The sequence below is a fragment of the Bombina bombina genome, chromosome 4, assembly GCF_027579735.1.
Source record: "Bombina bombina isolate aBomBom1 chromosome 4, aBomBom1.pri, whole genome shotgun sequence".
Classification (NCBI taxonomy): Eukaryota; Metazoa; Chordata; class Amphibia; order Anura; family Bombinatoridae; genus Bombina; species Bombina bombina.
The window spans coordinates 441,943,120-441,957,119 of NC_069502.1; the positions used below are offsets into that span (position 1 = coordinate 441,943,120).

General features: G+C 35.5%; 1 protein-coding gene across 1 annotated transcript in view; it reads right to left on the minus strand.

The window, feature by feature from the left end:
- Positions 1–7,650: 7,650 nt before the first annotated feature.
- LOC128656400 (titin-like) overlaps positions 7,651–14,000 on the minus strand; it is a 491,015-nt gene continuing 484,665 nt past the window's right edge. The window contains exons 125-126 of the mRNA XM_053710280.1: positions 8,674–8,744; positions 7,651–8,542 (exon numbers count right to left, since the gene is read on the minus strand). Of these exons, the coding sequence (XP_053566255.1) occupies positions 8,468–8,542; positions 8,674–8,744 (146 nt within the window). The 3' untranslated portion in view covers positions 7,651–8,467. The remainder of the gene's footprint in view (positions 8,543–8,673; positions 8,745–14,000) is intronic.

The window sequence follows — 14,000 nt, forward strand, 5'->3', positions numbered from 1 at the left end:
CCATGGTTTTCTGATCTTTCCCAAAATAGGGTAATTAGGTGTGTTTGCGTGTTCCATCCTAAATTTATGTCTAGGGATTTTATTTGTAAAATATGCAACTGGATTTTATTGAGCATCTGCAGTGATTGCATTATTAGTATGGTCTCAAAGTCTTGTGCATAGTAGATGTTGCAGAGCCAGGGTATAGATGGTTCTTATGGGATGTTTTTAATTATTTGTAGTGTTTTGCGAGTGCTGTGTTTCAGGGAATGTCAGTATAGGTGTTGATTTTCAGGTTAATGGTGGTTGTTTAAAGTTTGCCTGTCTTATCCCTATGCAGGATGCACTACTTCCCTAGGATTGTCTAGAACTTTCCTTCATTGGGAATCTGGCCACAGACAGAACATGGCCCATCATCTACCTTGATGGCCACCCCGGTCATAGCCTGTATACCCATACCCCACTCCTTTTTCCCTCCCTGGTGGTTTCTATCTCTTCATTGTGTGTTCATTTATGTGTTGCTCTCATATTTAAGAGGCCTAAAATGTTTTTATTTATTCTATTTGGTTCTTAACACTATATTTGTATTTGCAGGATGAGATTGTGCAGCTGTATCCAGAGACTGAATTATTTTTGAGTTTCCATATTTAGGTAAAATCCGTATAGACAAAATTCCATAAGTGCACTCTTCAAAAGATTGAAGATTGAATGCAAGTAAAGTTTTAAAGAAAGAAAAAAATGAAGATAAAATACCTTTTATCAAGCTTGTTTTAACCACCATACTGCAGTAAAAGTTGCTAAACTATCTTTGGATCCATTCTTTGCTTTGCATGCTGGTACCAGCCCCAGAATTGGACTCTGGGTAATCCATGACTGTTTCCTCTGATGTGCCTCGTCAGAACATAAAGACTATCCTTCTCTGGACTGTGCCTTGCCGGTTGATATGGAGGACCTGTTATGCTGTTACAGGGTCAACCAATTAAATTAGGGGAGTATTGTTTTAACTCGGTTATTTATATTGCTTGTTTTGTATGTTCTTGTATTTGTGTTATTTTTGTTGATCATATTAGGTATAAGAAATCATATAGTTTAGCAAAGTAACCCTTTAGATAAGTGTAACTGTGAACCTCGCAGTATTGTACCCTATTGAATGGCCCACTGAGTATAGAAAATTTTTTTCGCACCTTTATTGTATAAAAATGCTGCAATATATCAGAATATTTTAGACCCTTCACCCTCTAGAACATAAGGAGGACATGTCTCAGCTAGAAGTTTATATTAATTATACAGAGAAATATTTATGTAGGGAATAACACAATTATAGTTTATGAAAGCAAATGTATTTTTCCCTTTTATTAATGGTATGGTATCTGCAAAGTGAATTTGGTAATTCCTGATGTTTGTCAAAGAAATTATTTATCTTATCATAAAGATGTGTTTATTTTTAAAAGATTCTGTAGTTTTAAATGGTGTTAGGATTGTATTCTTTCCTCATACAGGAGTGTGAGAGACTGTAGGTTGCATAAAATAATTAGTAAACTAGTAGTGTTTATATCAGATGAGATTGTTGACTATTAGGATCATGGTTGGAGAATTACAAACATTATAGATAGCAGATGTGTTGAATTAAGCAACACTAGGTTCTTTTATTTTCAGAAGTTCAAAGTGACAGTGTAAAGAAATTCATTTATTTTTATTGACTGTTTTCCTTTTTCATTTTTGCTACAGGGCAGGCCTTAGCATAAGTTTTATCATACAATGGTAGGTGAATACAGCACTTAGTGTAAAGGTGGTGCACGGTGTGGGAGGTAGCTGCAATAGCCTCTGTGATAATGCACTCGTAGTAACACCAGCACCAATATCTTGAATTCCAATACTTTTATTAGAGGTTACATAAAAAGCAACGTTTCGTGGTGAACCCACTTAATCATGCTGTTTGTATAACATTGTTTCAAGCAATTTATATCTTTCTTTGGCGCCAACTGGCTTCAATTTTGGCAGTTTTACACCCCCTAGTGGTTACCAATTGCAATGTGTATACAAAAATGTTAAAAACAAATGTATATGACTAAACAGATTATGTATGGCAATCATATGGTTACCAATCGGTCCGTAGATACAACAACACGAAAAGATCCAATAGAAACAGAAACCGGCACCCACGTGATACAAACATCACTACCGGAACCGGAACCGACACGTCATCAGACGACGCCACACAGTCCCCTTTGGGAAACTCCAGCAGCAGCGGAGAGAGCGATTCCGCCGGGGAGGCCGCAAACACAGGAGCCAGAGGAGGCAAGAAAATGAAGAATGTGAGAGGCCAAGGGGAACAGCGGAAATCACAACGGAAGCCGCAGCCGAAGAAGTGATCCAAGAACAAGACACAGTGGTAAATATTTCCAAGCATACGTTTACCACTAACGAATTGAATGTCTTGAACAAAGGACTGTCTTTTTGCCCTTACCAGGACTTAAATTTTTTTGAATTAACTAAGGACTTGCATAAATTTTACAGAAATGTGAAGTTAAAAATTTGGTTTAATGAGATGCACGATATTACCATTGACAACCGAAAAAAAGATAAAGAACACAATATGTTAAATTTGGATAATTTGGGGCTTAGAAAGAAGAGTCACTTTAACCCTAATTTAGCCAACCATAGCCTTAACACATTCACTAAACTGGTAGATTTAGAAATTGCATCACTCAAAAATAAAATAAAAAAACAAAACAACGCAAAGTTCAAGCCTATCAATTTCTTTAAACAGGATCAGCAGGCATTAAAAAATTTAAAGAGTGATAACAGTATTGTACTTAAGGGGGCCGATAAGGGAGGTGCCACAGTAGTGATGGATAAACATTATTATGTCAGTGAAATCAGAGACCAGCTCAGTGACACCTCCACTTATAGGAAAATATCTAGCAACCCCCTTGGTGCAATACAAAAAGAAATCAACCATATTGTGAAATGGGCAGAAAATCAGTTAATAATTGATAAGAAATTGGCTGATTATTTGCAGGTAGAGGACCCTAAAATACCTATTTTCTATACGGTCCCCAAAATCCATAAAGACCCCACTAGACCACCAGGCAGGCCTATTGTGTCATGTGTAGGTTCAGTATATACCAATATAGCAATGTACCTAGATAAACTGCTACAACCAGAAGTGGTAAAAATGGCCAGTTATCTGAAAGACACAGGTCATTTTTTGGATAAAATAAAATCTTTAGAATTGCAGTCAGATAGATATATACTTTACACAATGGATGTTAAGAGTTTATATACCTCTATAAGTCATGAAACAGGTATTGCAATTATAAGAAAAGTGCTGATGGTCAGTGGTGGCTATTCACAAACACAATGTTGTTTTTTGGAAAATTTACTGCGTCTGGTACTATACTGGAATTTCTTTCTTTTCCAGGATGACTGGTACATACAGATAAGGGGTACAGCCATGGGCTCCAATGTTGCCCCATCATACGCCAACCTCTATATGAATGAGTTTGAAGAGCGCCAAGTTTATGAAAATCATCTATTTAGACAGTATGGTACAGTATGGTGGCGCTATATAGATGATGTGTTTGGCGTGTGGTGGGGCAGCATTGGAGAACTAGAAGAATTCACAAGAGAACTCAATACTATGGTAAGGGGCTTACAATTTTCCTTGACATATAGTGAAGAGAGTATAACATTTCTTGACACTAAGATTACTAAAGGACATAATAGACTCGACATAGATATCTTTTCAAAAGAGACCGATAGGAACACCTTATTGGAATATAACAGCTTCCATCCAAAAGGCCTTATCAACTCATTACCCAAGAGTCAATTATTAAGGGTACAGAGAATAGTAAGCACACCAGAAGTGAAGGATAAAAGGCTGTTGGAAATGTCAAACAAATTTAAACAGAGAGGATATCCTACACAATTGTTGAGTGAAACAATTAAAGATATCACTACACCTAGGGCACCTAAAGAAAAAACTAAAGAACAAGGTAGACTAGTATTTGTGTCTCAACATAGCTCACATAGCCAAGCAGTAGCAAAAGCCATAAAAAAGCATTGGCATATACTTAAGGATTGTAACCCTAGTATTGAACAGTTTAGGGATTACCCTTTAATGGCATATAGGAGGGTAAAGAATATCCGGGACCACCTTGTAAGAAGTGATGTGGGATCAGAGAGAAAAGATACACAAACATACATGCAAGCAAAAAGGAATGGCTGTTACCCCTGCCTAGGATGTGTTAGTTGTAATTCAGTTATAAAAGGTCCAAACTTCTATCATCCACATAATGGCAGACGTTACAACATCAGGGGATTTTACACTTGTGACACTAGTTACGTAGTCTATCTCATAAAATGCCCATGTTCTATGTATTACTTAGGAGAGACCACACAGAAAGTAAAGGATAGATTGAGTCAGCATAGGTCAAACATAAGGAAAAAGAATTTGGAGGCACCCCTATCCAAACACTTTTTAGAAAAAGGACATAGTGTAAGCCAGCTACGCTGGCAGATCATACAACACATCCCTGTTCAGCGCAATGGGACTAATAGAGAAAAAATCCTCCAACAACAAGAGATGAGATGGATATATCAATTGGATACTCTTATTCCCAGGGGGTTGAACAGGGATTTTGATCTTAATTGTTTCTCTTAAAGAAATTCCCTTAAATCATGAAATTATAACTTCAACATTACTACCACTCAAATTATAACTATATGCAGAATAAAAATTTACTATATGAAAAGAGTTCACTATATGAAAAGATTTCTTTGTATAGAAATTTTTTTTATATGATAAGTTAAAAACAACAAGGGTACTTTACCTATGTGTTTACATTATTTGAGATTATATTATAATAAGATATTAAAACTGAAAAATCAATATAAGCATGTTAAATATTTGTGATAATATAAGTATGCACAGTAATGTTAAAGTACTTATACGTTTATTATTGCCATACATAATCTGTTTAGTCATATACATTTGTTTTTAACATTTTTGTATACACATTGCAATTGGTAACCACTAGGGGGTGTAAAACTGCCAAAATTGAAGCCAGTTGGCGCCAAAGAAAGATATAAATTGCTTGAAACAATGTTATACAAACAGCATGATTAAGTGGGTTCACCACGAAACGTTGCTTTTTATGTAACCTCTAATAAAAGTATTGGAATTCAAGATATTGGTGCTGGTGTTACTACGAGTGCATAAGTTTTATCATAGCCATTCAGCCTCTTGATGAAGTATCATTTAAATTGTATAGAGAAGCTGTAAGTTATTCTCTGTAAAAGTATCAATGTATTTAGTTTGTATTATATATCAACAATGTTTTTCTTGGTTTTGACATAGGATGAGGTAAGCTAAAGGAATTGTGAAGTGTTATTTGGACATAATTGTGATTGTATTGCGGTGTGTACTCATCTTGTGCTGTTTCTGTTTTCTTCCTAGACTGCCTGTGACTCGAGTGTCTGCTTGCCATGGGAATCCACTGGCTGCCTTGTCTACCCCATGAACAAACCATCAGATGTCCAGCATCTCCCTGCGGAAGAACACTGGATAAGCACCCCTACTGCAAATGAACTGTAACTGTACATATATTACCTTTATTTACCCTCTTAACCTGTCCATTCATGAAGAAACAAATTCACATATCTAATACTTATACCTGTATATACTCGTTTAATATATAGGTATAGATATACACTCACCGGCCACTTTATTAGGTACACCTGCTGGAAGTAGCCATCAGAAGATGGGTACACTGTAGTCACAATACTCAGGTATGCCGTGGCATTTAAACAATGCTCAATTGGTACTAAGGGGCCCAAAGTGTGCCAAGAAAATATCCCCCATGCCATTACACCACCACCAGCCTGAACCATTGATACAAAGCAGGATAGATCCAGGCTTTCATGTTGTTAATGCCAAATTATGAGACTACCATCTGAATGTCGCAGCTGAAATCGAGACTCATCAGACCAGGTAATCTTCTATTGTCCAATTTTGGTGAGCCTGTGTAAATTATAGCCTCAGTTTCCTGTTCTTAGCTAAAAGGATTTGTCCACACAACTCCTGCTCACTAGATATTTTCTCTTCTTCGGACCATTCTTTGTAAACCCTGTAAAAAATCAGCAGTTTTTTAAATACTCAGACCAGCCCGTCTGGCACCAACAACCATGCCACGTTCAAAGTCACTGAAATACCCTTTCTTCCCCATTATGGTGCTCGGTTTGAACTTCAGCAAGTTGTCTTCACCATGTCTAGATGCCTAAATGCATTGAGTTGCTGAAATGTTATTGGCTGATTAGCAAATAACTAAGTTACTAAGCAATTGAACAGGTGTACCTAATAAAGTGGCCAGAGAGTGTATATTTTACCTTAACATTATCAGATATATAGAAATATATTTTTAAAAATAAAGAAAAATAGATTTTTTTCTATGCGAAGAACATAGAAATGTAAAATATGCGTAACTTGCTTTGAGATAGAAAACACACTTTATGTAAATATTAAATATAAATTATTGAAAAAAAAAAAATAATTATAGTTACTGTAAAATATACATATATTCAATGGATTTTTTTTTAGAATATTTTAGTACATCTATAATAATTATTAACATTAATAATTAATATTTTTCAATATTTAATAAATATATAAAGCACCTTAATATAACTCTATTACCGGGTTAGCAAACATGAAGAATTAGTATACTCCTGTTAGACTTATGTGCGCCTACCCGACATGAGTACACTAATTCCCCTTTCAGGGCTTTTTTTTTTTTTTTTACTAGATTTGATATAATTTTACCTAATCACTTCCTAAGAAATATATATTATTTTTTAAATATCAGCAATGGCTGACATTGAAGAACTATTTATTAAACATTGCATCGTGTGTAACTTGAATCAATCATTAGAAGAATTGAGGGAGAACATAACACTTGACTAACCTGTGTATTTGTGTCTCCAAATGTAATCTCCATTTCACTGTGCACAAATTTGGGTGCAGAGAAAATTATTTTATAATGAGATGTGATTAGAAATCTTTTACTATTGTATGCTGGTACATGTAGTGCTCTCCTGTTTTATCATCTAGGGCCGTGGACTACAGCTGCTTATATCTTAAGGATAAGTTTACATTGAAGAGACAGGAAGAGGATGGTCTATATAAATAACCTTGCTGCATGGGGCAGTTTAACAATTGCCCATAAAGGTGGAAGAGAAAAAAAGAATGGAAATAAGAGGTGATTTAAGGTAGTATTTTAAAGATGCATGAATCCATTTACAAAAGTACAACACAAATTACATTACCTAAATATAAATAACTCAAAATAAGAAAGTGAAAAATAACATAATAATAATAAATATTATTATTGTTGTTATAATTAATATTATCAGATATTGTGGGGCATTTTGTGGGGCAACCACTGCTCTCATCTCTTCTATTCTTAATGTACTGGAATGGCTTAGGAACTCTAAATAGAATGCGTACTTCTGTAACCAGTAATAAAAACTAGATAACAGGTGAACCAAATGGTTCTATTTAGCTGAGGTGTACACACAATACCAGAGAAAAACTATAAAACATCCTCAGTCATAAAGATCAAGAGCAGATTCTGTGTATTCTGTTTAATACACTACTCAATAAAAACACTCTTTTTTTTTTTATTCAACTTTATTTTAAAACTTGCAAGTGCTAAAAAAATTATCCAAAAGATGTCTTTACTGTACAGTACTTGGAAATTCATGTTTTTAAAACCAGTCTTAATAAACACAAACAATACATTAGTTCCCTTGTTTGTTGATGTAAATTCAATGATAATTCAATTTCATAGATGTTAAAGGGACAGTCAAGTCCAAAAAAAAACTTTCATGTTTTAAATAGGGCATGCAATTTTAAACAACTTCCCAATTTACTTCTATCACCAATTTTGCTTTGTTCTCTTGGTATTCTTAGTTGAAAGCTAAAACTAGGAGGTTCATATGCTAATTTCTTAGACCTTGAAGACTGCCTCTAATCTGAATACATTTTGACCACTACAGGGCATTAGTTCACGTTTCAAATAGATAACATTGAGCTCATGCACGTAAAATGACCTAGGAGTGAGCACTGATTGGCTAAACTGCATGTCTATCAAAAGAACTGAAATAAGGGGGCAGTCAGCAGAAGCTTAGATACAAGATAATTACAGAGGTAAAACATGTATTATTATAACTGTGTTGGTTATGCAAAACTGGGGAATGGGTAATAAAGGGATTATCTTTCTTTTTAAACAACAAAAATTCTGGTGTTGACTGTCCCTTTAAGTAAAAATTATATTACAGGAAAGAAAACAGTATTACAGAATACATTCATTACTCTACCAGACATAATACTTTAACAAACACATTTATATAAATAATAGAGTTGCACGTTGTATTTAAATTAGTGTTAGAGCTTAGAATACTTTAAACTTAAGTTAACAAAAAATCTTCAATTTATCTTTCGTTTCTTCAACACAGCTGTCACATTTTGACCTTGAAATTGTTTTCTGAGTTCCTTGTTGATCTAAAAAAAAAAAAGACAAAGAAAATGTATATAGAACTCATTACCAATAATATATATTTTAATTCAGATACACTATCATTATCAATAAGGTTAAAAAAGAATTGTTTACACAAACATTTCTGGTACATTACCGTGTCTATTATTATCAGCTGATTATCCGCATCACTAGTATACATCAAAGAAAAATACAGGCTGTTGCTATCTGCAAGTAGAAAGAATAAATACAATTTATGTATAAAATATGTAACACAAATCAATCATAAATATAATCACTTAGTAAAATGTCAAGAATCTGTAATGTAGCATCCAGTAAAAGCAAATTCTAGTATGTATTGAATAAGTAAAGGCCTCTTTGTTTTTCATATCTCATTTGCTGTGGTCAGTTTGGGACCTGGAAATACACTAATATAATAAGCAAGCAATTACTGTGCAGAATGTTACAGGACTCACCACAAAAACATTAGATAGGACCAGGGGATACACAAACTTACATGCTATGCCTGTAGCAGAAATAGCTACATATAGAAAATAAATAAATAAAAACAATAGCATTCAATTATCAACAAATGCATAATTAAATGACAATGCAAATTTACTTAGTTTGAATTTCAAATGAGTAGATTTTTTTCTGATAAATTTCAGTGGCAGCCATCAGCCAAACACAAAATGCATATACATATAATATATATGCACATGTTCAGTAAGAGCTGGTGTCTCAAAAAGTGTGCATATAACAGACTGTGCACATTTTGTGGAAATGAATTGGAAAGTTGTTTAAAATTTAGAAATGGAACTAAAGGTGTAATTCTTTGTAATGGGTCCAAGGCAGCACTAAACATAGGGAGAGTATGGTTGCATTAAATAATATAAAAGTGCCCATCACCTGGATATATCTATGTAGCTCTTTTGTCTTCATAATGATTTAATGCTGTGCAATGGTTAGGATTAGATTTTAGTGAAAAGAGAGTTGGGGGGCGTCATTTTATTCTCAAACCTAATCTGCAGATTATCTTTGTAATTATTTGCCGCTGGCCCTGCTTAACCCCTTAAGGACCAGGCCATTTTTCCATTTCTTACCCTTAAAGACCAGGGCTATTTTTATGCTATTTCTGCTGTGTTTGTGTTTAGCTGTAATTTTCCTTTTACTCATTTACTGTACCCACACATATTATATACAGTTTCTCTCGCCATTAAATAGACTTTTTAAAGATACCATTATTTTCATCATATCTTATAATTTACTATAAAAAAAAAAAAATATATGATGAAAAAATTGAAAAAAACACACTTTTTCTAAATTTGACCCCAAAATCTACAAATACCAAAAAACAACTATGCTAAATAGTTTCTAAATTTTTTCCTGAGTTTAGAAATACCCAATGTTTACATGTTCTTTGCTTTTTTTGCACGTTATAGGACAATAAAAACAAGTAGCACTTTGCTATTTCCAAACCATTTTTTTTTTTTTTAAATTAGCGATAGTTACGTTGTAACACTGATATCTGTCAGGAATCCCTGAATATCCCTTTACATGTATATATATATATATATATTTTTTTTTCTTAGTAGACAAACCAAAATATTGATCTAGGTCCATTTTGGTATATTTCATGCCACCATTTCACCGCCACATGCGATCAAATAAAAAAAAAACGCTAACTTTATCACAAACTTTAGGTTTCTCACTGAAATTATTTACAAACAGCTTGTGCAATTATGGCAAAAATGGTTGTAAATGCTTCTCTGGGAACCCCTTTCTTCAGAAATAGCAGACATATATAGCTTTGGCATTGCTTTTTGGTAATTAGAAGGCCGCTAAATGCTGCTGCGCACCACACTTGTATTATGCCCAGCAGTGAAGGGGTTAATTAGGTAGCTTGTAGGGAGCTTGTAGGGTTAATTTTAACTTTAGTGTAGTGTAGTAGACAACCCAAAGTATTGATCTAGGCCCATTTTGGTATATTTCATGCCACCATTTCACCGCCAAATGCAATCAAATAAAAAAAAAAATTTAACTTTTTTTCTAACTTTAGGTTTCTTACTGAAATTATTTACAATAAGATTGTGCAATTATGGCATACATTGTTGTAAATGCTTCCCTTGTATCCCCTTTGTTCAGAAATAGCAAACATATATGGCTTTGGCGTTGCTTTTTGATAATTAGAAGGCAGCTAAATGTCACTGTGCACCACACTTGTATTATGTCCAGTAGTGAAGGGGTTAATTAGGTAGCTTGTAGGGTTAATTTTAGCTTTAGTGTAGAGATCAGTCTCCCACCTGACATATCCGACCCCCTGATCCCTCCCTGACCCCTCACAAACAGCTCTATTCCCTCCCCCATCCCAAAATTGTCACCGCCATCTTAAGTACTGGCAGAAAGTCTGCCATTAGTAAAATAAAAGCCTTTTTTTTTTTTAAAGCATTTTTTAAAAATATATAAATAGTTTCTGCAGTGTAGGTTCCCCCCTAATCCCCCAACCTCCATGATCCCCCCCAAATAGCTTTCTTAAATTCCCACCTCTTCCTATTTGTGGCAATTTTAGGTACTGGCAGATGCCTGCCACTACCCAATTTCTTAACAAATTTGCTCTTTTTATTTATTATTATTATTTTACCCTATTTTTTCATAGTGTAGCTACCCCCCCCTCAATATCCTCCCCCCTCCCCCTCCCAGATACTATTCTAAACAATTATTCCCCCCTCCCTCCCTCCCTCCCTCTCCCTCCTTCCTCCTCCTTCTTCCTCTGGCACAGATGGGTATCACCCGTGTGTGGGTGCACCCCCCCCCTTCCCGCGTGCTCCCGTTTCCCCTTGCGAGCTCCCACCCACCTTCCTGAAACAGCGGCCAGAACTAGTTCAGCGATGGGCCGCCCACCCACCTCCCTACAGCTGCTCCCACCCAACAACAATCAGTGCCATCACTGGCCGATGCAGAGACGGCCACAAAGTGGCCCTCTTTGCATCAGTGGTCAAAAAAAGGTATTGCAGTGATGCCTCAATATCGAGGCATCATGGCAATACCTTGAAAGCAGCTGGAAGCGATCAGGATCGCTTCCACCGCTTTAAACCCCTAATGACGTACAGGGTACATTGTTGGTCTTTAACGACCAGTTTTTGCATGACGTACCCTGTACGACGTTGGTCGATGTGATGTTTAGTTATTCTGAAACGAAATGTAACATATATTATGTAACTTTATTAAAGGGATATGGTGAGGCAAAAAGGACATGCTTAATCTATTAGAGCTTGTAAATTTTGCAGAACTGACCATAGATAACTATCACCTAGATTACAAGTTTTGTGCTATAGAGGGTGCGAAACGAACGCAACAAAAGTTGCGTAATTTCACCCTCCATAGCACTGCCATTACAAGTTTCTAAAAAGCCGCCTTGTGCGTGCGATACGGTGGCGATGAGTTCCATACCACACAAAATCCAAGGGCTGCTTTGATGTGCTCATGCACGCTTTCCCCATAGACATCAATGGGGAGAAGGTGTTAGAAAAAAAACTAACACCAGAAGCGCGGAATTAAAAATCTCTGTAACGCAACCCCATTTATATCTAAGGGGAAAAAAAGTTACGTTTAAACCTAACACCCTAGCATAAACCCCAAGTCTAAACAACCCTAATCTGCTGCCCCCAACATCACCGACAACTAAATAAAATTATTAACCCCTAATCTGCCGCTCCCGACATCGCTGCCACTAATAAAAGTTATTAAACCCTATTCCGCCATTCTCCGACATGGCCATCACTATAATAAAGTTATTATCCCCCTCTTCCCCTGCACCCCAACATCGTCAACACTATAATAAAGCTATTAACCCCTATTCCGCCTCTCCCCGACACCGCCGCCACTAAATAAAGTTATTAACCCCTAAACCTCTGGCCTCCCACATCACCGCCACTAAATAAATCTATTAACCCCTAAACCGTCAGCCCCCCACATTGCAAAAAACTAAATTAAAATATTAACCCCTAAACCTATCACCCCCTAACTTTATATTAAAATTACAATATCCCTATCTTAAATAAAAATTTACCTGTGAAATTAAAAAAACCTAAGATTAAACTAACAATTAGCCTAACATAACTATTATACTAAAATTATACCAATTCAAAAAACGAAATTATACATTAAAAAAAACTAACACTACTAAAATTTTAAATCTAAAATTAAAAAAAATAAAAAATACTAAATTACAAAAAATAAAAAACACTAAATTACAAAAAATTACAAACAAAATTATCCTAAATAAAAACAATTACACCTAATCTAATAGCCCTATAAAAATAAAAAGCCCCCCAAAATAAAAGAAACCCCTAGCCTACAATAAACTACCAATAGCCCTTAAAATGACCTTTTGTAGGCCATTGCCCTAAAGAAATCCGCTCTTTTACCTGAAAAAAAATACAAAGACCCCCAACAGTAAAACCCACTACCCAACCAACTCCCCAAAATAAAAAACCTAACTAACAAAAACCTAAGCTACCCATTGCCCTAAAAAGGGCATGATTTATGATTTCGGGGGCTGGTGGTTTAGGGGTTAATAGGTTTATTTAGTGACGGTGATGTGGAAGGCCAGAGATTTGGGGGTTAATAACTTTATTTAGTGGTGGCGATGTCGGGGAGTGATGGAATAGGGGTTAATAACTTTTATTAGTGGCGGTGATGTCAGGAGCAGCAGATTAGGGTTAATAGGTTTAATATAGTGTTTGCGATGCGGGAGGGCCTCGGTTTAGGGGTCAATAGGCAGTTTATGGGTGTTAGTATACTTTGTAACATTTTATTATGAGTTTTGTGTAAAAGTTTTGTTGCGCAAAACTCATAACTACTGCTCTCAGATGGCGGAACGGATCATGTCGATATAGGCCGGAACACAAGCATTTTAGCCTCACCGCACAACCTGTAATACCGGCGCTATGGAAATCACACGCAAAAACATCTTTTTTTTTAGTGCGGGATTGACGTTGCATTACAGGCTAAAATGCTTGCGGTATAGCTATACCGACACGACTCGTAATGGCTGTGTTACTGTTTTTACACTGAAATGACCAAAAACTTGTAATCTAAGTGCAAGTTTTTAACCCACGCAAAGGAGTTAAAACCAAAAGGAATGTTCTGCATTGCCAGCAATTGGTAGGGTTATGCACCTGATGCTTCACACCTCCTGCTCAGAAGCTGCAAGGCTTGTGATTCCTGGGCAGGAATTTATCTAGGGATAGTAATGTAAAAATGCCATGCGTTGACAAATTAGATAACCTTTAATGTATAATGTATTGTTCATTATTATAAGGGTAATTTATACAAGTTTTTGAAATGGTTGTTTTTATTGTATATATAAAATAAAAAATTGTATTTCAAATGCTTTACAGTTTGGTTTCCTCTGAAAGATTCAATGCTAAAAGAACATCTTATTCACTGATTGAATATTAGTTAATGACTAGCTCACACAAG